The 23,735-nt window shown below is 42.7% G+C and overlaps 2 protein-coding genes across 4 annotated transcripts in view; one reads left to right on the forward strand and one right to left on the reverse strand.

Annotated features, from left to right (window-relative positions):
* LNX2 (ligand of numb-protein X 2) overlaps positions 1–10,702 on the reverse strand; it is a 91,927-nt gene extending 81,225 nt beyond the window's left edge. For both annotated transcript variants that reach the window (XM_084621238.1, XM_084621237.1), the window contains exon 1: positions 10,492–10,702. The gene's annotated coding sequence lies outside the window, so the exon portion shown is untranslated. The remainder of the gene's footprint in view (positions 1–10,491) is intronic.
* Positions 10,703–12,226: 1,524 nt separating this feature from the next.
* Positions 12,227–23,735, forward strand: part of POLR1D (RNA polymerase I and III subunit D) — a 32,182-nt gene continuing 20,673 nt past the window's right edge. For both annotated transcript variants that reach the window (XM_084649183.1, XM_084649184.1), the window contains exon 1: positions 12,227–12,389. In XM_084649183.1, coding sequence (XP_084505309.1) covers positions 12,364–12,389 — 26 coding nt within the window. In that variant the 5' untranslated portion in view covers positions 12,227–12,363. The remainder of the gene's footprint in view (positions 12,390–23,735) is intronic.

The following is a 23,735-nucleotide window of genomic DNA, read 5'->3' on the forward strand; positions in this document are numbered from 1 at the left end:
ACACTTCAACTTGAACACAATAGATTAGATAATACAATAAAACAAATGTATTAACTACAAAGAGAAAAAAATTAAGTGAATACAAGTAATGAGGCATAAAAGTCAGAAATGGCAACAAGAAAAATAAAGATAAAATGCTTACTGGTGCCTAACAAACTATATTAGATTCAAAGCAAAGTTTTTTCATCACATGCTTTCAGCAGTCTTACTGAACAAACTCTTTAGGTCAGGACTCCTCCCCCAGAGTCCAATGGCTACTTCCTTTGTCTCTTCAGGTGCAGTGAATGTGATGGAGGGGAGGGAAGGGTGGAGGTGTTCACCTTGCCTTGAGGTGTTTGCCCCTGCTTTTTATAGTTTCAGTCCCTCTCTTGAAAAACATTTCCAGCTGGGAGCAAGGTGACAGGTTGTCTGTGTGAAAGGAAGGAAGGAAGGAAATGCCATGCCATTTCTGTGCTAAGATGTAGATTTTTTTCCCCTGCCCCCTTTCCTGCCAAAGAACGGCCATTTAGCAGGTAATGGTCCATCAGCCTTGTTTACATCTGGCTGAAACATCATCTTACCCTTTGTCTCTGAGGGACTGGTTTGGCCACTCCCCAGACTTATCTAGAAAACATACTTTTAGTCAGGATTTCAGTTTATGTTTATAACTTCACATATAATGCTGCTATGTGCATTTTGCCATGGTATTATTGAACAGCAAATTATAAGTTTTGACGTAACTTAGAAGATATACTTCATACAAAGATTATTACAATAATGTGTTGGTGTGAACACAGGGGAATATTCTGTCATAGAGAGTATGTCTACACAGCAAAGAAAAACCTGCAGCTGGCCCATGCCAGTCAACTCGGGCTCGCTGGGCTGTTTCATTGCTGTGTAGACTTCTCAGTTTGGGTCCCAGAGCTCCAGCTTTAGCCTGAGCCCAGAAGTCTACACAGCAATGAAAGAGCCCCGCAGCCCAAGCCCTGCGAGCCCAAGTCGGCTGGCATGGGCCACATGCGGGCTTTTCATTGCTGTGGAGACATACCAAGAAAATACAGGGAAGAGAGGGGAGTAGATAAATATGCATTAAATCCAAAATGAACATAAAGAACTAGCCGCACAAGTTCTCATATTTCAATAGCTGTTACTTTGATTTTTCTCTGAGTAGGAACAACCTAACATGGTCCCTACTTATGTGAGTGATATACTGTAGATTCTCAGTGCATTATCCATAGGTTTAGAAGGATTCATTCTTTTTTTTGGTATATGTCAGTAAACATTGATTTAGCCATCCACACACATACCAACAGAAAAATATTTCCATCAGTAATAGGCAAAGTAAGAAGAATGCTGCTAGAGAACTTAGTTTAATTTAAGGATATTTACTTTATATATTTTGACATGTGATGTTGACATAATATTTTAAGTTATAAAGCCTTAGCTTTTTGAAACTCAATGTCTACTGTGATTAGTTGTTGACTGACCTACCATAATTTCCCGCAACTGTGACAATTTAAATTGATAAAAAATTAAGAAAATGTTTTAAAGTAAACATTGATATTATCTGTTGAAATTATTTTTAAAAAGTTAGTTTTGCCAAACCTGACTATCCATGAGTCATGTACAATTACCCACAGCCCATATGTCCTCCTTGAAATCTGATTTACTGTATAACCTACCACTACAGAGAAGTCACCTTTAAGAATCTATTTCTTGGCTGAGAAAGTCACTACCTGGTATGCTATTTGGAGAAAAAAATCAAAATACAAAAGGGCTTTTTAAAGTGTTGTTCTGCACACCAAGTGAAACAAGTGGCAAGAAGCACCTGCACTGGATTCAAAAACATACCTGAACAGCCATATTTGGGGTCGGGAAGGAATTTTCCTCCAGGGCAGATTGGAAGAGGCCCTGGGGGTTTTTCACCTTCCTCTGTAGCATGGGGCACAGGTCACTTGCTGGAGGATTCTCTGCTCCTTGAAGTCTTTAAACCATGATTTGAGGACTTCAATTGCTCAGACATAGGTGAGAGGTTTTTCGCAGGAGTGGGTGGGTGAGATTCTGTGGCCTGTGTTGTGCAGGAGGTCAGACTAGATGATCATAATGGTCCCTTCTGACCTTAGTATCTATGAATAAGCTTGACTGAAAAACAGTGGGTATGTCTACACTGTAATTAAAAACCCACAGTTGGCTCATGTCAGCTGACTACAGCTAAGGGACTCGGGCTAAGGGGCTATTTAACTGCAGTATAACCGTTTGGGATTGGGCTGGAGCCCAAGCTCTGGGACCCTGCAAGGTGGGAGAGTCCCAGAGCTCGGGCTGCAGTCTAAGCCCAAATGTCTATACTGTAGTCAAACAGCCCCTTAGCCCAAGTCACCTGGCATAGGCCAGCCACGGGTATCTAATTGCAGTGTAGACATAACAAGTGAGAACTTACTTTGGGACAAGAAAATGTCAATTACTTTGGGATGGCAGCTAAAGCGTGACCAGAACAAAATATACCTACAGATGTTAGATACCAATATTTCACTTCCATATCAAAAAAATTCTCCATGCATTCCACCTTTCAAAGTAACTATAGTTTTGCCTGTATTTACATCTACCTCTGTTGCTTAGGAAAGCTCTGTGGCTACATATGCACCTCAATACCACCTAATAATTTAGTGTTCACATTCATTTTTAAACAGCAAAGAAAACCACAAAAGATAGAATTTGGAGTCTTTTGACTGCAGTAGTCATCTGCCACAAGTTTTAAAGGGGATACAGTTCATAACAAAGGGCTCTGGGGTTGTGTATCCTGCATTCAAGAGGAAGTAGTGTGTTCTACATATGTTAGTACAGAAGCAACCAGAGCAATACCAAAAGAGGTTGCAAAAATGGAAGAGATAAGGAATACTGACTTGAACCTTATTGCAGTCACTGATAGCAACTGTTCTTATTCCAGCATCATCTTCTGATCAAGCAGTAAAAAGAGATGCAAAACACAGACTTCCTGACATAATTTCCATTGGACCTGTGCAAGCTCTTGGAAGATAATGCACTACAGTTTCATATTCTCACGGCTATCACTAGAAGAGTTAGTAAAACTATAAGATATTTCAATATCACTTATATGCTCTCAAGGAAATATTTCTCTCTGTGCTTTGATGCACAACTGTGGGGAACTCCAATCATTTCCCCCAACAGCTACATGAAGAAGAAGATTTGACTTAACTACACCACTCCAGACAGGAAAAATTGAAACCTAACCCTTGCCTTTTTGCAACTGCTATTTTTTGATTCCTTGCTTCCTGCACACACCTCTTTTCAGTTGTGCTTTAATCCAATACATATATTGGTAGGTATAGGTACATCTTACGCATCACATTTCCTTAATGTCTTTTTCTTTTCTGGGTATCTATCACTGTTTGTACCTAAGATTTTAGACCTTTAGAAGATGGTATCTAATTATGTAATGAATATGCGCCTCCGCAGTCACCATGATTTTTGCACCACAGCCAATAGTTCTTACATAAGTATTTGTCTACTCTAACTACCATTAGTTAAGTAAATGTTCCCAAACCTCTGCAATGAAATTTACCCTCACTTCACTAAAGGAATTGGGGAAGGAAACAGTTAATTGTCTATCTTCATCCACTGGACAACAAAATTCAAATGTGCAAACAGGAAGCTGGATATCCTCTCACTTACATTAGCCTATTTCCTAAAGCATTTCCATCCTAGACAACTTCCTGTCTAAACAGGATACCGTGACTTAGTTATTGTCACAATTTCTGTTCTGTGAATTAGAAACTTTTATTTTTAAACTGCATCTTGAAGAAAACATTTGCCAGGTAAATTTGGGATGGTGACCTAGGGACAAAAAAGTATCATTTCAATGAAAGATCTATCAGAGTGATTTCAAACCTGGAGTTCTAATAGGCTTTCATTCTTCTTTTTAAGTGAAGGGGGGGGAAAGATGGTTGAAGGCAGATGGAACATGGGGGGGGGGGGTCACATGCCTGTGTCCGTGCAGAGTGGGGAGGGAGAAAGCAGCAGGGCGATTGGCTGAAGACTGAGCAATCCCCACTACCTGAGGCTGCTTCTCCTTCCCTGCTGCTGGAGTCCCAGCACTTCTCACAGTCTGCTTTGCAGACCGCTCACTGAGGTGAGTCAAAGTGGCATCTTCCAGATTGGGAAGAGGAGCAGCAACATGGTGCTCAGCACCAGGCAGCTCAGGTGGAGCCCCATCCAGCCCAAGAGCCTTGGGGGTGAGCGAAGGGAGCAGGCTGGGGGGGGGAGGTGGGAAGAGTGGGGAAAAAAGGGCAGACCCTGCTGCTTCCATGCCATCCCAGCAGCAGGGGGGTGCGTTTAAACTCCAGCAGCCTCCAACATGCGTATCAAGGAGAAGGCAATTTGGGAGTCCCATATTCCCCCTTCCAACAAAAAGTGACTGATAATTCTCCAACTTCTTGTTAACTGAGACGATCCAGCCCCAAGCACAATCCCACCCTGGTGCCACCCACCCTGATGATTCATGGGGGAATGTGCATCCCAACTGTGTTGCTCCTTTTGTTAGTCTTATTTTGAACACTTGCTAAATTGATTGAGTATAGTTCAGGCAGGGATACCTGCAAGCTCTGTAAGGGGCTGGGCAGCCACAGGACTGAGAAGGAGGAGGTAGTTGCTACTGTATGTTATGTACATACATATCAAGTTTCAGGGGATGGAGACAGAGGCAACATACAAAGTGGTCACATGCCCCCAAAGAACCTTTCAATTGTGACTCCCCCCACCCCACCCCCATCCACAGTTACGTGTCACCTCTGGTTGAAGGGTTCCCTACTGTACATACTAATAAAGTATCCTAAGTATTTTACAGTATTGGGACCATAAAATGCATACATAGGCAGATTCAACTGACATTCAAGTCAAACATCTGATTTGTTTTTGTTATTTAGGGTAATGGAAAGAAATATGAAGTTTATATTTCAGAAAAAGTAGGGCCTCCAGAGATCCAAATGACCATATATAAGAATAGCAGTATCATTTCTGGCTTCATTGCATTTATTTTATTTTACTTTATTATCTGCTTTGACCTATTTCACTATGCCAAATGGTAGTACAAACAAAATTCAGATAATTTTTAAGAGGCTACAGTAGATACAGAGCAGTTTCACAACTTATTTACATTTTTATAAAAAGTGAGAATGAAACTACTTAACAGGGCTGTTGTGAGGCTTCATTCATTAAATTGTGGAAAAATTTGCTAAGTTTTTTCGGTGGAAGATGTTGCAGAAATGCAAAGTATTATGTTAATTTTTGAAATCTCACAAGCTAAATGCCCTTCCTCTGAAAGACTGCCATAATTATACACATACAGCCATAACTTTTTACAGTATAATCCATAAACTATCCTACAAAAGTATATTTAGAACTTGATTACGAGTGCATTGACATTTAGAAACAAGAAAAATGCTTAGATCTTCAAAACACATGCTTTCTTACATTCTTGCTGTACTGAACAAACATGATCTTAACCAGATTAATATGTACTTCCTTGAAGCTCACGATTTCATCTCTTTCTTTTCCCTATCCAAAATACTAAAAAGGGCACATGAAATGAACACCTACCAGTTTATGGAATTAATATTCATTGACACAAATGCAAATCTAAAGCAATATAATGGTTCACAACATAAAAATCATACAATCAAAAAACTCTTTTAACAATTAAAAACTATGACACGTTTACATTTTTGTAAAATATGCTGCAAATATGATGTCATGACATATGCAATCATATTGTCATCAATAAGACAACAGTACCGCTAACAGAGCTATGAGCTGGAAAAGTATCTTGGAGCTGGCATGCCCATTGGATTTGACACACACCCACACAAACTACAGGTTTCATGCAAAATATGAAGTGCTTTGGTATTAAGCATGGATGGTTAGGTTTATTCCACCAAATTTATTCCTGTTAAGCCTGGATCCTGCAAACACTTATGCACAGGTTTAACGTCAAACACAAAAGTAGACCCATTAGCTCCAATGAAAATACTCATGTTTAAAATTAAGCCCATGAATAAGTGTTTGCAGAATTGGGGACACAAAAAGCATGCATTACAACATTATTTTTTATTGCACTATAGACACCATGACCCAACAATTACATAATTAAATAATGACAGTTGAAAGGATTTAATTTTCATCTTTAGAAGGCAATACACTTTCTGAACAAGTAACTCTATAGGTCTACTATAAGACAATTAAGAAGCATGCAAGTCAGTGATTTGATATTAACCAATTGTCATTGCAAATAAAAGTCAATACAGAGTTTTTAAATACGGAAGATCAACGACTGACTGAGATTTCATGTCCTCTGTTGTCTTCTACAGCTCCGACAAAGAACATTTTGCTTTTAAATTACTGCAGTTTTCTTTTTAGTTACAACATTTAATACTTAGTAAACACACTACATCTTACTGATTTCTGAAATCAATTTAGATTAATCCAATAACTAATAAACACTCTCTCTTTATATGTTTCACTTTTAATTTTAAAGTGATACTCTCAATTGAAAAAATGCATTGGTCTGAAAATGTTTTACCTCCTATTATTATTATAAGTGCAAGACTAAAATAAGAAAATCTATTTTGTTCCATTTTCTTGTTATGATTATACATAAAATTTTGTCAATTTCACTCTTTCCTCTGCACTGTCTATTTCAACTACATGAAGATTTATTTTAAAAAGTACAAAACTGAGATTATAAAACATATGAGTGAGCAGGGAGACTTAGGGGCTTGAAACTACTTTAACTTATCTTTTGAAGTAGATTACATTTCTATGGGATGGTGGGGCTACTTTACACCAGAAGCTAACAAACTTGCTTGTTGTCAGCAAGTAAGTACATAGATATGTGCACAGATATATTTCGTCGTGGTGGTTTGACACACTACATGCACCACAGCCCTGATTCTTAGACTGCCCTGTGCAGGTGGGACCCTTACGCCAATACCTTGGAGTTAGCAAGACTCCTGGGAGAGCAGACCCTTGGTGCCAGAGCAGCTTGCAGTACCATGGCCGATATTTCTTGTAATCGACAAGAACAAAAACATGGTGCCCACTTCTCTTCCAGAACCGGATCCATGGTTTATAGCTTTGTTTAAAGTGAACTAGGTTTTGTTTGTTTTTTTTTAAAGTTGCTAGAATAGAATCCATTCGTATATTCCATCACAAGAAGCAAAAATATTTAAAACCCAATATTTGAAAATCATTTTTCCTTTACTTACTTGCCCTGAGTTCAGGGTTCTCCACCCTGCCTGAGTTGATGATGTTACTAAATGCTAATACAGGATGAAGATGCAGCCAGATTAGGAAAACAGTACAGAATATTTTAGTTTAAAATAAACTTTAATTGTTACATTTATCCATGTATTTTAGTGATTAAGTAAAGGAAACAGTTATTGTTATTTTTTTAAAATATATCATTTCAGTTCACTTTAGACTAACAAAGTGGTTCTCTTTGCATTTGCTTCTCAGCCTGGTCTAACTTTCCATCACCAAAACACTGTATTATTTTATGTAGCACCAACCACAAAGGAAGATAAGATTCCTACTCCAAGAAGCTTAATTACAGAAGCAACGCTAACAGTGCTCTGTTAAGTCATGCTAATGTTCTACAATTTGTATTTAGATTATGTACCTTGTTTCCATTCTGAGGAAATTTGTTTTAATAAAGTCACAGCAGCATAAGGCACTACATCTTTATTTTCAAAGTGGATATGGAGCTGGACACTATTTCAAGCCATCTGATGTTTCTTCCTAAGCCTCCTTGATCTGCTATCTGCTTGTATACTTAGGATAAAAATTAGCAAACCAAAAGAAATGGGAACGAGAATAAATATCAGCCATTCAAATTGTTTATTTCATTAAATGAAGAGTCTAGCTCAGAATAGTTTCTCTTTTTAATAGGTCAAATGCACTTACGATTTTGAATTTATTTTCAGAGACTATCATCAAACGTACGCCAGAACTAATCTGTAACAAATATTTTAATTTCGTATGAAGATCAAAAAATAAACCCACAATATAATGTAATTAAAAAAAGGAATTAAATTAAGCTCAGAAGTGCTTAATAGTGGATTTCTACAGATGTAAACAATCAAATAGTATTCATTAACAATATGGTAAGGGACAGTCATATTTGCCAGTGCCACATCTAAAACAATTGGTTATTCACTGAGCTGACTGAATACTAATATTTTTTTCAAAATAAAGAATAATTTCTAAATCATTCGTTGGAAAAATTCAGTTGTTTAGCAGAAGACCACTCTAGCTTTTACATTATTTTTCTGATAGAAAAAAACTAGAGCTCAAAAAAGGAAAAAGCATTTGTTATTTACAAAGTAGACGTCTACATTTAAGTTCTGAAATGGCTGCCTGTTCTACATGCTTCTGGGAAAGTTTACATATGTCTATGGTTTTCTTTGGCACGGTTGTAAAACACACAACCGTAATCCAGTTCCTGTAATAGGGGCTTGTTTACAGCGGTTCTTTCTTCCTCCAACACACTCAGTAATTCAACTGCTTTTCAGACTTTAGTGCTCTTTCATAAAATAATATCAAAGTAAAATAGATGTATTTCAATATCTGACAGAATAAATGCATCTATGGTCAATCCTCTGTACATAAGCTAAAGCATAAACACATCAGTTTTGGCGCACATGCAATTTAGGATTAAGTACAGTCTTTAGCACATAATGACAGTTCAGGTTTGGGTAGAGAATTGTGTAGTTCTTGGAAGACACCTAGTGTGCAGTTCCATCCAGAAAATACCCATTTTTTCTCCTTCATTGTGTTTAATACCACAGGCACCAGGAATAAACCCCATTTCTTCTCTACAGAGATGAGAAATGGCAACAGCCAGCCACAGGGGGCAAGGTAAACCCTCTTCTCTCATTACATTTTTGCAACGATGACTTTGCCTTTGCTTTTTTCTATCCTCAGGATGTGTGGGTTTTGTTGTTTTTGTTTTGTATTTTCCCCCAAAAGGTAATGACAACTTATTTATATTCAAATAAAAATTTGAATATATATACAGACAAAGTCAAGCTGACAGTCAACAGACATATTTAGGCAGCCTCTGCTTGCAATGCAGGATTTATCCAAATCTTCTGTCTGAAAGGTATGAAACATGGGGGGGGGGGGAATTCACAATCTCCCAGTTACAGTGATAGGAAATGCAGTATGTTAGAATTTGAAGGAGCATAGAGGTAATTACCACCAACATATCCTCAAGAAACAGTAAATCTGCCTCAAAATACATGTTAACTACTTATGCTAAACAATCGGTTTCACCTCGTACTTAGCTTTGACACTCTGAGTACGTTTCCAAGACCCGAAGAAGAGCTCTGTGTAAGCTTGAAGCTTGTCTCTCTCACTAACGTAAGTTGGTGCAATAAACGATATTTTCTCACCCAGCTTGTCTCCCAGTAAGAGGCTGACTCACCCACTTCACAAATCTCTAACATGGAGAAGGGACTCAGAGAGAACTATGGGGAGTAGGAGGAAAAATCAGTATCTCTCCCCACCCAATCTTTGACCAGGTTGAGAACCAGTGGAGATTGCGAATACTTTTATTTACACAAATATAAAACAAAACTTTGAACTAATCCAGAACTTCTGAGGTATGCATATTATTATCCTATATAAATACATGTTCTCATTACTTCTATCCTGACCATACTCGCTGCATGTGTTTTAGGCCCCGAACAAACCTTGGGGTACAGGCTGACCCCTGTACCCCAAGCAAAGCCTCAGTGACCTCAATGGGGCACTATGTGGGGGTAGGAGTCCACCCAAGCAGATCAACTTTCAGGATTAGGACCCTAAAAGCAGTAAGCTCCTTTGAGGCAGGTACTGTGCCATTTTATGTGTTTGCAGAGTGCCCTGCACAATGGGGCCCTAAACCTGACTAGAACCTTAGGGCACTGCCACCACAACATACATAAAGAATAATGGTCTTCCAGAGACAGAGAGACAGCACAAGGGGAGATGGAGGAGGAGATATCATTATCAACACCCTACCCCCATCTGCCACTGAGTGGAGGCTGAGAGACTCGTGCCCAGGAAGAGAAGTGAGTAGTCATCATCATCATCAACCCACCCACACATCCTCCCCCAGAACAGACCCTGTCCCCGTGAGAGAGGAGAGGACCTGCCTCCCTCACACACACACAAGAAACAGAACTGGGGAAAGGAGAGAGATTATTTCCCTGCCTTCAGATTTCAAGCACAATCACTATCTGTGGTCCTGAGCGCAGGTTTTTACTACCCTGGTCTGATATTAGGCTAAAGTAGCAGCCAGTTGACAGAAGCCCAGGGGGGTGGAGATGTCACCACCAGCTCTGATACAGAGCCCAGGAGGCACCAGCCAGCCCCCGAGCCCACTGGCAGCCCAGCGGCGGGGCACAGGGCATGGCGGCGCTGCGGCACTAAGAGCGCGCAGCCTAGCAGCGAACTTACCCCGACCGGCTTACGCCGTCACCTCCTCCTCCTCCTCTCCGGCCCCAACTCAACGCGGCGCCCGGGTCCTGCTCATCCCGCGGCCGGGGGCCGGCTCCCTACCCCCGCCCGCGGCGGCTCCGCCTCCCGCTGTCACCGCCGAGGTCCTGGCAAGAGACAAGCGCCCAACTCCGGGCAAGGACTTCGCCGCACGCCTCACCTGGGCGGGCCGCCTCCTCCTCCGGGCAGCGCCGCGGCCCGAGTGACGGCGCGGCTCAGCCACTCAGCCGCCAACCCGGGGCCGGAGGAAGCTCCGCAGCCAATGGGAGCGGGGCCAGGGCGGGACCCGGCTGAGGAGGCGACACCGGCCCGGCGCTGGGGTGTCCCCGCCGCTCGCCTGATTCCAGCCGCACACGCGCCCCGCAGGGCGGGCTGGGGCAGCAGCGGGGAGAGGTTAACAGGGAAAGGGCAGGTGGGTGTGGAGCCCGGGGGTAGGCGGTGGGGTGCCGGGGAAGCGAGTGGGGGAGTGGTGGGAAGGGGATTTGAGGCGGGTCTGGCAATAACTGGATTTAGGGAATGGGCGATATTAGATTTGAGATGAAATGAGGGAGGGAGGAGCCCGGAGGAGACCAGGGCGAAGCAGTAGGAGGATGAGCGCTGGATACATAAAAAGGAGGGATTTTTTTCCGCTTTGCAGGCACCCCATTCTACGTTACCAACTGTGGCTAGCTGGAGGCCGTACTGGAAACAAAAATTAGCTTTTTTCCGTTCACAGGTTGCTCCTGTGTGCTGGGTTACACGCAAAGCGAAGCCACAGTTGCAACCACTAGTGGGGATGAGGGTAAATAACCCTTGTCTGTGTGTATATAAATCTCCTCACTGTATTTTCCACTTTATGCATCCGATGAAGTGAGCTGTAGTTCATGAAAGCTTATGTTCAAATAAATTGGTTAGTCTCTAAGGTAACACAAATACTCCTTTTCTTTTTGTGAATACAGACTAACACGGCTGCTACTCTGAACCCCTTCCCTTTTTGTAGCCTGGTTACTGTCATGTTCACGTTCCCCTCAATGCAGCTTCAGATCGTGCATTTTCACTGCTGGTCCCCCTTTGCCTCCAGCTTCCCTTCCCCAGTCACTGGCACCGGAGTCATTGCAACCCCGCTCACCAGCCTGCTGCCGCTGTCCGCCCTGTGCTGGGCACCAGGGTGATCAGTGGGTAACCTCTCTAGCATCACCATTATGCAAAACTTGGGGGTGGGGCGAGGGAGAGACGCCCTTTGGGTTGGAGGCTTTGGGGAAATTGTTGGGGTTTCTCTCTGGGGCGGCGGAAAGGAGGCGTCACGTACCCAGCAAAGCCCTCTGCGCCCATGTTGAGAGAGGAAGAGCCTGAGCACAGAGCAAACCCCGCCTGCCCCCCATCTCCAGAGGGGAATTAACACACCGAGGGAGAGGGAAGAGCCTATGGGCAGCGGGTGTTGCGGGGGCCTCCTCCCCAGTGCGGCGAATCGGGGTCGATAAGGCCATGGGCGTTGGGGGCCTAGCCGCCACCTCCAGCACATGGGGCAGCAGCGGGGCCCAGACCCGGTGGAGGGTGGGCGGGATCCGAGTCCCCCTCGGTCTCTGCCCACCCCGGGCCTTGCCACAGCGTGGGGCGGTAAGAGGCACCCAGGGTAGGCGGCGCTCGCTTCCCCCCTGCCCCCGCTCCCAGCTGCGGCTCGCCCCGCCCCCGGCCCCGCCCTTCACGGGGTCCTCGCTGCCGCGGCTCCGCCCCTTCGCTCCTCCCTGTCCCCAGCCGCGAGCAGCGGATGGGCCCGGCCTACGTCTGTCCCTGAGCCGCCGCCGCCGCGGTGTTTCTGGCCTAGCGGGGGCCGCGCCGCATCGCCCTGCCGCCATGGAAGAGGACATGGAGCTGGAGAGGTGAGAAGGGCCCTCCGGGGTGTGTGTTCCCGGGCGCTGGGGCGGGGTGGGCCCGCTGTGATCTGCCGCGCCGGCCTGGCGCACGCACTTGTTCCCTGTCCTGGTAGGCCCCCTTCAGCCCTGGGGGATGGAGCAGAGGGGTGTGGGGGCGGGGGAAGCGCAGGGATGAAGAAATGAAGAGTTTGGGAGCGGGGTTACCTGGGTAGTTCCCTCTTGAGTTTTAAAAGTTCAGTTCTAGACCCGCCCCTTGACATCCTCTTGGTGGGAAGGGGTCATGGGTAGGGTTCGTGGCCACTCCTGTGCCAGACCTTTGGGGGAGGCGGCCCCACGACGGGCTGGTGCTGGACCCAGTAAAATGCACATTCGTCATGTCCCCTCCCTCCTCAGTCTGGAAGTGCCTAGCTAATCTTTCTGCTGTCAGGTAACAGCAGCTGATTGAGAGCCCACCTACTCGCTGTGGTGTGGGGCTTGAGAAAGTAAATAACCTGCATTTGTAGTTCAGAGGGGGCCATTAGAGAGCCTTGAAGAGAGAAGCTGGAGCACTTTTGTTTAGGTTTCAGAGTAGCAGCCGTGTTAGTCTGTATTCACAAAAAGAAAAGGAGTACTTGTGGCACCTTAGAGACTAACCAATTTATTTGAGTATGAGCTTTCGTGAGTTACAGCTCACTTCATCGGATGCATACTATGGAAAGTATAGAAGATCTTTTTATACACACAAAAAGAAAAGGAGTACTTTTGGCACCTTAGAGACTAACCAATTTATTTGAGTATGAGCTTTCGTGAGTTACAGCTCACTTCATCGGATGCATACTATGGAAAGTATAGAAGATCTTTTTATACACACAAAAAGAAAAGGAGTACTTGTGGCACCTTAGAGACTAACCAATTTATTTGAGCTTGAGCTTTCGTGAGCTACAGCTCACTTCATCGGATGCATACTGTGGAAACTGCAGAAGACATTATATACACACAGAGACCATGAATGGATGGGCTATTACCAGCAGGAGAGTGAGTTTGTGGGGGGCGGGGCGGAGGGTGAGAAAACCTGGATTTGTGCTGGAAATGGCCCAACTTGATGATCACTTTAGATAAGCTATTACCAGCAGGACAGTGGGGTGGGAGAAGGTATTGTTTCATGGTCTCTGTGTGTATATAATGTCTTCTGCAGTTTCCATGGCATGCATCCGATGAAGTGAGCTGTAGCTCACGAAAGCTCATGCTCAAATAAATTGGTTAGTCTCTAAGGTGCCACAAGTACTCCTTTTCTTTTTGAGAATACAGACTAACACGGCTGTTACTCTGAAACCTGTCTTTATACACACAAAGCATGAAAAAATGGGTGTTTACCACTACAAAAGGTTTTCTCTCCCCCCACCCCACTCTCCTGCTGGTAATAGCTTATCTAAAGTGATCACTCTCCTTACAATGTGTATGATAAACACCCATTTTTTCATGCTTTGTGTGTATAAAAAGATCTTCTATACTTTCCACATATGCATCTGATGAAGTGAGCTGTAGCTCACGAAAGCTTATGCTCAAATAAATTGGTTAGTCTCTAAGGTGCCACAAGTACTCCTTTTCTTTTCACTTTTGTTTACTGTCTGTTGTTCACTGGTGCTGATTAAAGTATTGAAATTTCCTATTTTCCACTTTGTTGTAAAGAGACCCTACAGCGTTCTATGCCATATAATAAAAATTGAATCTTTTTTTTTTTTTAAAAAAAAAGGAGTACTTGTGGCACCTTAGAGACTAACCAATTTATTTCAGCATGAGCTTTCGTGAGCTACAGCTCACTTCATCGGATGCATGCCGTGGAAACTGCAGCAGGCTTTATTTATACACAGAGAATATGAAAAAATACCTCCTCCCACCCCACTGTCCTGCTGGTAATAGCTTATCTAAAGTGATCATCAGGTGGGCCATTTCCAGCACAAATCCAGGTTTAGACCTCCCTACCAACACTACAGAAAGAGGGATTCTAGGTGGACTCCTCCTGAAGGTCGAAACAGCAGACTGGACTTCTACATAGAGTGCTTCCGCCGACGTGCACAGGCTGAAATTGTGGAAAAGCAGCATCACTTGCCCCATAACCTCAGCCGTGCAGAACACAATGCCATCCACAGCCTCAGAAACAACTCTGACATCATAATCAAAAAGGCTGACAAAGGAGGTGCTGTTGTCATCATGAATAGGTCGGAATATGAACAAGAGGCTGCTCGGCAGCTCTCCAACACGAGTTTCTACAAGCCATTACCCTATGATCCCACTGAGAGTTACCAAAAGCAACTACAGCATTTGCTCAAGAAACTTCCTGAAAAAGCACAAGATCAAATCCGCACAGACACACCCCTGGAACCCCGACCTGGGATATTCTATCTACTACCCAAGATCCATAAACCTGGAAATCCTGGGCGCCCCATCATCTCAGGCATTGGCACCCTGACAGCAGGATTGTCTGGCTATGTAGACTCCCTCCTCAGGCCCTACGCTACCAGCACTCCCAGCTACCTTCGAGACACCACTGACTTCCTAAGGAAACTTCAATCCATCGGTGATCTTCCTGATAACACCATCCTGGCCACTATGGATGTAGAAGGCCTCTACACCAACATTCCACACAAAGATGGACTACAAGCCGTCAGGAACACTATCCCCGATAATGTCACGGCTAACCTGGTGGCTGAACTTTGTGACTTTGTGCTTACCCATAACTATTTCACATTTGGGGACAATGTATACCTTCAGATCAGCGGCACTGCTATGGGTACCCGCATGGCCCCACAGTATGCCAACATTTTTATGGCTGATTTAGAGCAACGCTTCCTCAGCTCTTGTCCCCTAAAGCCCCTACTCTACTTGCGCTATATTGATGACATCTTCATCATCTGGACCCATGGAAAAGAAGCCCTTGAGGAATTCCACCATGATTTCAACAATTTCCATCCCACCACCAACCTCAGCCTGGTCCAGTCCACACAAGAGATCCACTTCCTGGACACTACAGTGCTAATAAACAATGGTCACATAAACACCACCCTATACCGGAAACCTACTGACCGCTATTTCTACCTGCATGCCTCCAGCTTTCACCCTGACCACACCACACGATCCATCGTCTACAGCCAAGCTCTGCGATACAACCGCATTTGCTTCAACCCCTCAGACAGAGACAAACACCTACAAGATCTCTGTCAAGCTTTCTTACAACTACAATACCCACCTGTGGAAGTGAAGAAACAGATTGATAGAGCCAGAAGAGTTCCCAGAAGTTACCTACTACAGGACAGGCCTAACAAAGAAAATAACAGAACGCCACTAGCCGTCACCTTCAGCCCCCAACTAAAACCCCTCCAACGCATTATTAAGGATCTACAACCTATCCTAAAGGATGACCCAACACTCTCACAAATCTTGGGAGACAGGCCAGTCCTTGCCTACAGACAGCCCCGCAACCTGAAGCAAATACTCACCAACAACCACATACCACACAACAGAACCACTAACCCAGGAACTTATCCTTGCAACAAAGCCCGTTGCCAATTGTGCCCACATATCTATTCAGGGGACACCATCACAGGGCCTAATAACATCAGCCACACTATCAGAGGCTCGTATACCTGCACATCCACCAATGTGATATATGCCATCATGTGCCAGCAATGCCCCTCTGCCATGTACATTGGTCAAACTGGACAGTCTCTACGTAAAAGAATAAATGGACACAAATCAGATGTCAAGAATTATAACATTCATAAACCAGTCGGAGAACACTTCAATCTCTCTGGTCACGCAATCACAGACATGAAGGTCGCTATCTTAAAACAAAAAAACTTCAAATCCAGACTCCAGCGAGAAACTGCTGAATTGGAATTCATTTGCAAATTGGATACTATTAATTTAGGCTTAAATAGAGACTGGGAGTGGCTAAGTCATTATGCAAGGTAGCCTGTTTCCCCTTGTTTTTTCCTACCCCCCCCCCCCAGATGTTCTGGTTAAATTTGGATTTAAACTTGGAGAGTGGTCAGTTTGGATGAGGTATTACCAGCAGGTGAGTGAGTTTGTGTGTGTATGGGGGTGGGGGGGATGTGAGAAAACCTGGATTTGTGCTGGAAATGGCCCACCTTAATTATGCACATTGTAGGGAGAATGGTCACTTTGGATGAGCTATTACCAGCAGGAGAGTGAGTTTGTGTGTGTGGTTTTTGGGAGGGGGGTGAGGGGGTGAGAGAACCTGGATTTGTGCAGGAAATGGCCCACCTTAATTATCATGCACATTGTGTAAAGAGTTGTCACTTTGGATGGGCTATCACCAGCAGGAGAGTGAATTTGTGTGGGGGGGTGGAGGGTGAGAAAACCTGGATTTGTGCTGGAAATGGCCCACCTGATGATCACTTTAGATAAGCTATTACCAGCAGGACAGTGGGGTGGGAGGAGGTATTTTTTCATATTCTCTGTGTATAAATAAAGCCTGCTGCAGTTTCCATGGCATGCATCCGATGAAGTGAGCTGTAGCTCACGAAAGCTCATGCTCAAATAAATTGGTTAGTCTCTAAGGTGCCACAAGTACTCCTTTTCTTTTTGCGAATACAGACTAACACGGCTGTTACTCTGAAACCTTTTTTTTAAAGGGGGTTGCATTAATGTGGATGCTTACAGTTTCATTTACCTAAACATCAAGCCTGCATGGCCTGGAATATTTGGGAGCACAGGGGTCCCAGTTTACAGAACACAAATGTACTTGCAAGAGACCTTTGACTTCAGTTTGAGAAGTAGAATTGTTTTCCTATTCTTACAACATCAAGTATATTTTACTTTTACCTGTCTTAGACTATATAAGTGGTTTCCACATTGATGTTGAAGCATATACAGTATACTACCAAAAAATATTTAAGATGTACTTTGCAGTACATGGAAATAGGTACTATAGTATTCCAGGATTTCTGAGGCTGCCATTCTTTATGGGGGCCCTTTATCTCCCTATTGCAATATCATTCCTCTGTCCCTGTTGTGAGGCAGTAATCTGATTCCAAGTGGATGCATTCAGGAGAGTAGTTTATCACAGAGGGAATTCAGGTTATTAGTGAGAAAAAACAGGGGCATTGAAGTAGGGAGGTGGTGGAATCTCCTTCCTTAGATATTTTTAAGGTCAGGTTTGACAAAGCTCTGGCTGGGATGATTTAGTTGAGCATTGGTCCTGCTTTGAGCAGGGGGTTGGACTAGATGACCTCCTGAGGTCCCTTCCAACCCTGAGATTCTATGATTCTATGATACTGCTGACTTTCTGTTGAATTCTGAAATCCTCTGTTGGGTTGGCGCAAGTTACCTCATTGTCTTACTCTATCCCATGGCCTGGTTATGATCTACTGGAAAATATAACTACCAATCTTAAAAGTGAGACTAGTGTGCTCAGAAGACTTTTTGGGCATGTGGCCCACAATTGTGGAATTTGCTTCTGGGAAGACTATGAGCCTCAGTGTCTTCATAATAAAATGTAAACTCAACTTTTTCAAACTCCTTACTTAAGGAAAAGCATACTTGTATAAAATAAATAAATGAAACCTCCCTATTAAATGAAGAAAGATGGGAGATTTTCCATGATCACTTTAATAAACTTGTGTTGCATGCCAGTACAGTTATGACTGCAACTAGATCACAGTGGAAGTTGGAAAATTAATAAGCCTTGTTTTGTTAATTGAAATGAGAAAAGCCTAATCTCTGACTTTGTATTTATTATAGTCAAATTGTGACTACATTGACTGGAATAACTTTCAGGGAGAATAAAATGACTGATGCTTTACATTCTGTTTGGATGAGATCATTCATTCTACTATGCAAATTGACTTAAGTCATATCCAGACGAACACATTCAGTTTAAATACAGGTTCATTTAGTTGACTGCAGTCATATCAGACCTCTGTTTTACTTTCTGGTTTGGAAATGGACCAGAAACACCTACGTTACTGGTAAATCTTGTTGGTGTTATGCTACTTATTGTAGAATTGCCTGGGAAGAATGACTGAAATAATAGTTCTGCAGCATGACTTGTCAACACTACAACTAAACCATGTATAAACAGAATCTCATGTGAGATTACCTGTTAGCTGTATGTCTAACGATGATAGCATGGGTAGTGGCAAGGCAAGCTTCCCCCACTGCTCGTCCAGTGTGTCTCACACCCAACTATAAGGAACTAACTTGATGGCTCCATTTACAAAAAATAACTTGTTGCCCCCACTGTCTGCCTCCAACTGATATAGTAGATGGGACAAAGATAATAGTTGTGCTGGTGGAAGTGAGGGGATAATCAGGCCTAAGAAAATTTAATGATCCATTTGCCTCTATAATTTTTCAGTAAGGCACCTTTCCCCTATGATCTTAAAAAACGACTACAACCGCACTGGTCTGACATATCAAACTAAATAAGAATATATCATGGTGAGGGGTGGTATTGGCAAAAGTTTGTGAAGGCCGCCTTACTTGCTGTAGCAAATCTAAACTGTACCATCATGACTTCTACATCTGCCACACATGTTACAGAAAAGCTATTTTAGGGATGTTTTTAAAGAGTTTTAAAAATATTTATTTGAGCTATTTTTAGGTGCCTTAGCTACCATGAGTCCAAGTGCTCAAGGAAACATACAGGTTTATAACCATGACTTAAAATAGTGTTTTAAGTGTCTACAAGCATTATACATTTAAAGTCTGTTATGGACACCTTCTGGGTCTAGAGCACCTGCTGAGTCCCACTAGGAAGCCAGAAGTTTTCCAGACAAGGGAAAAAATTCTAATTATTTGTCCACATGCAGGTAAGACTACAGTCTGGTGGTCTGACAAGAAAACTTGGTTGTCCCAAGTTTCTGATAGTGACTTCATTCTCTCAAGCAAATTAAATTGAAAGATAGTTGCTGCTTTGATGGTCTAAAGCAGTAATACTCAGACTGAGGCTTGCGAGCTGCAGGTGGCTCTTTAGTGTGTCTCCCTCGGCTCTTTGCAGCTCATGATATTAAAACAATGTGTGATTTATTTATTAACCAATCAGGATGCTTTTACTATGTTACTAACCAATTGTAGTTGATAAAATAATAACACTTGGTTAGTCATTTTGCTGTGACTATATCCATCTATCTTCCCCCATCATTATAGATATATATTCTCCCATCATTTATTTATATATTTTTATATATTCCTCCATCATACTATTTAAATATGAATCGTAGTACTATAATAAATGAAACAATGAATTCACACTACTGTGGCTCTTTTGGGTAATGTTGATTGCTAATATGGCGCCTGATCCACTGAGTTCTGATATCACTGGTTTAAAGACAGTGCTCTACATTCTGTTCATTCTGTTTTGGATTATTGTGCCAGGTTTTCTCACTTTTATTCTCCTTTTTTACTGTCACTAACTCACTTGGTCTTATGTTCTGTATTTTTCTTGCTTTAATATAAATTAAAATGTTACTGTCACCAGGAATGATGGATGCTGAATTGGCTACCTCTTGTTATGTGACCCTTACACAGTCTGATATTTAAAGCATTAAAAAAGCAGTGACTACAAATACCTGCAGGTTGTAAATAAAGCTACGTTTCTCATTCACCTTTGCCACGATCTATGGCAAGTATGCCATAGAGCTATGCATGCTCCCCCCACATCCCCTCCCCCCAATAATTTCAACTCCTTTCTGATGGAAATTAGAGGCTGGCAATTTCCTCTGAACATCCTATTATTAATTGGAGAATATCCAGAATATAAATATGAAACTTTTCATAGCCTTATTAAGATACTAGGCCAAATTCCAATTAAATGTAATTGATGCTGTGAGTATAACTTACACTTCAAGGGATAGGTATGCAGGGTTATAAAAAAAACTAACAGAAGAGTGTCAAAGTGTCTGACAGGACTGGATTATTTTTCACCTCCACTGTTCTTACTTTTTCTTCCCTGTTCTACACCTTTGGCATGTTAATTGTTCACAACACCATTTATGTCCCTGCTCTGAAGATTTTGCATTCTAAACAATCAAATCTCCTACAGATAAGAGATCCTACCTTGGGCCCTAGAACAACACAGCAAATATGCAGTCTTATGGGAATATATTAGAGGTTGTTGGAGAAAGCGTTGGATATACTTTTCCTCACTCATAATTTTTTCCACAGTTGCCAAAACATTTCACAACTCCTGAATAGCATGTCCTACTAGAACTGCCTTCCAAACCTAGTTTGCAGTGTCATCTATTTGAAATTGTTTGTTGTCCTAGGTGATAAGGCCCTTAGCATCTGGAATAAACTCCTTATAGTATTGTAAAACAATGGGATGTAATACTAAAAACAGTTTTACTTTTTGAAGTGCACAAGTTGCACTTAAAATCTAAATCCTTAAGCTATAAAATTACATGTTAGAAAGGAAGCACAATTTAATAGCTAAAAGTAATCGTTAGACTATAGATCTAGCAATCATAAGATCTTGGTTCTGTGTGTAGGTCTGCCACTTGACATGGGGTATGCAACGTAAAGGTGATCTGCCAAATAAAAACTGAGGATGAATTCCTGTGTGGAATCTTCACTAATCAGACTGTGGGGGTCATTGGCACAGAAAAAAGCTTAAAATAATGCTTTTTTTAAAAGAAGTGATCTATTGTCAGCCTTAAAACTGTTTAAAGACAGTTTTCAGAGTAACAGCCGTGTTAGTCTGTATTCGCAAAAAGAAAAGGAGTACTTGTGGCACCTTAGAGACTAACCAATTTATTTGAGCATGAGCTTTCGTGAGCTACAGCTCACTTCGTAGCTCACGAAAGCTCATGCTCAAATAAATTGGTTAGTCTCTAAGGTGCCACAAGTACTCCTTTTCTTTTTAAAGACAGTGGAATTCTAAATCAGGTGAGTTAACTCCAAACTCTCCTAAGGCATGCTTTCCATTTGATTCTTATATGCCTATGTGGCATATTTGGTATTTGTTTTAATCCTGTTTCTTCGCTGTTCAATGTGGCATTCCTCAGGCTCCATTTTTTGAAATCCCTTTTCATCAGTTTCTGTATATATCCATTTAATTATTTCATGTTACATCCTGGGTGTCCATTGTTAATGTCCCTTATGTATGTACCTCTTCTTGCTGACTCTAGTACTGGCATTTTTGTCCTGTGCCAATGCTTGGACACGTTGTAAAAACAGATGTCAGGATCCTTAGGTGTGTTGAAAAAACAACTAGCTTCTCCAGTTCCAATTACATTCATGTATAATAGAATGGCACTTGTGGTATCCGTAGCACTACCATCTTGAGTTCTGATCTTCAGAGCAAAACCGGGTAGAGCCTAGTCAGTTCTTGAATGTATTTAATGCTGCAGGAAGTGGTTTTGAATATTCAGTCACTACTGAATCAGTGCTCCATCTGGTTCTAGGGGACATAGTATCTGAGCACCAGAGCGTAGCCTTTTATTTTATTTACAGTGAATTTTTTGATGTTGTATTACACTGCCATGGGTTGGGCTCTGATTGCTACGGTTGCAAACTCAACATAGTGAAATTGCTTCTGGAGCTTTTCTCAAATTTGGGGACTCTAGGAACACACAATATCCAAGTGTAACGATCATATAAACACAATCACAAGTACAAAGTCTTATCTGTACTATAAGTTTTGTTAAAGTAATAAGCAAAGTTACAATTACCCGTGTGTTGTCAGATGCTGGCGGCATGTGAGTGTTCTGTCAGTGTGCTGTCCCAGCTCTGCTCAGATAGCGGACACAGCAGACCTCGATCGAACTGCCCAATAAAACTACAGACCCATTTCAGTAGCGAAGGCACTTAGCCAGGTTTATTGTCGATGAAGCATGGTATTATGTCCTATACGTGCTACAAGTACATTTAACAAATGCATGCCCATGACAATGGATGCAGCTCAGTGAATGGCCGAACTTTCCATTTCCCCCTAGGCTGGCCAAAGACACTCCCTCTGAAATTCCTTTTTATACCCCAATACAAACAAGTTACGTACTGCCCCTCTGACTTGGCTAGTTACTGCCCCTCTGATGTGGCTAGGTACCACCCTTTACCATGTATATGTTGGTTCAGTCAAAACATCTCTATCCATCACACTGTCATCCTGACCTTATCTTTAAAAGGGGGTCAGTTTGTCCTTGTGTCATCTTTGGGGAGTGTGTGCACACCATAATTCTGTGTTCTGGTACCACCCTTCTCGAATGTTCTTGCAGGGGTGTCCTGTGCCTAGTGCTGCTTAGGAGTGTGTGTGTTTTTGCAATACCAGCCCTGTTCTGGCCAGGGTCTGTGAGCCTGCATGCAGGAAGAGCCTGACTTCTGCTCACAGCCTGACTTTTGCTAACTTTGCTTTATGTTAGCAGGACTTGACCACTACTTTAGTTCAGGCTTCTTATACCAGGTCTCATGTCTCAGACTCTCTCTTTCTACTATACCAAGCATATAGAAATCCTATGAAAACCTATGGAATTATAACTATAGTCATTGTGATGGTTTCCCCGTGGGGTGCCACCTGGAACTGAGGTACCACTGAGCCCCCTCATCTGCCAGTCAGGACTCCTCCTCATGCTGTTCTGCTGTGACACGCTGAAAAGCTCTGCAGCCTGCACTTTCGCCAGCAGTCATACAGATCAGGACACACGCAGCTGCAGTTACATGCAGGCTATCTGACCAGCTCCTGCATAAGAAGGTTACACCCAAGGTAACTCCCAGCTCCCCTGGCACGCACCCCCTTTGGTGTATAAACCCAAAATTATACTGTCTTGCACTGGACAGTGATCTGTACACTATAAGCTCATAAAGTTCGCCCCGTCCCTTAATTTGGAGAGGAATATGCAAAAGCATTTGCCCTTTGAGCTATGATTCCCATATGCTACACTCCAACTCACTGGTTTAGATAAAGCAGAAACAAATTTATTAACTACAAAAGATAGATTTTTAGTGATAGCAAACAGATCAAAGCAGATTACCAAGCAAATAAACAAAAAATGCAAACTAAGCTTAATCTACTAAATAGATAGGGTGAGAATCTGCTCATTCATATCCAAAGAGATGATGCAAGCAGGCTTCAGATTCTTAAGGGGCAAGCTGCAGTTGCTTTACAGCTTGGGATCCCCGGGTGTTTCATTCACAGGCTAGACATCCCTTTAGCCTGGGTCTAGCACTTCCCCCAGTTCAGTCTTTGTTCCTCAGGTGTTTCCAGGAGTCGTCTTGTGTGAGGAGTGAAGAACCACAGATGTCACTCCCTGCCTTATAGCTTCTGCGTATGGTGGGAACCATTTGTTCCAAGGCTTGGTTCCCAGACCAGTCTGTGGGGAAAATTACTGGCATCCCAAGATGGAGGCCAGCATCCTG

The sequence above is a fragment of the Lepidochelys olivacea genome (genome assembly GCF_965140295.1).
Source record: "Lepidochelys olivacea isolate rLepOli2 genome assembly, chromosome: 1".
Classification (NCBI taxonomy): domain Eukaryota; kingdom Metazoa; phylum Chordata; order Testudines; family Cheloniidae; genus Lepidochelys; species Lepidochelys olivacea.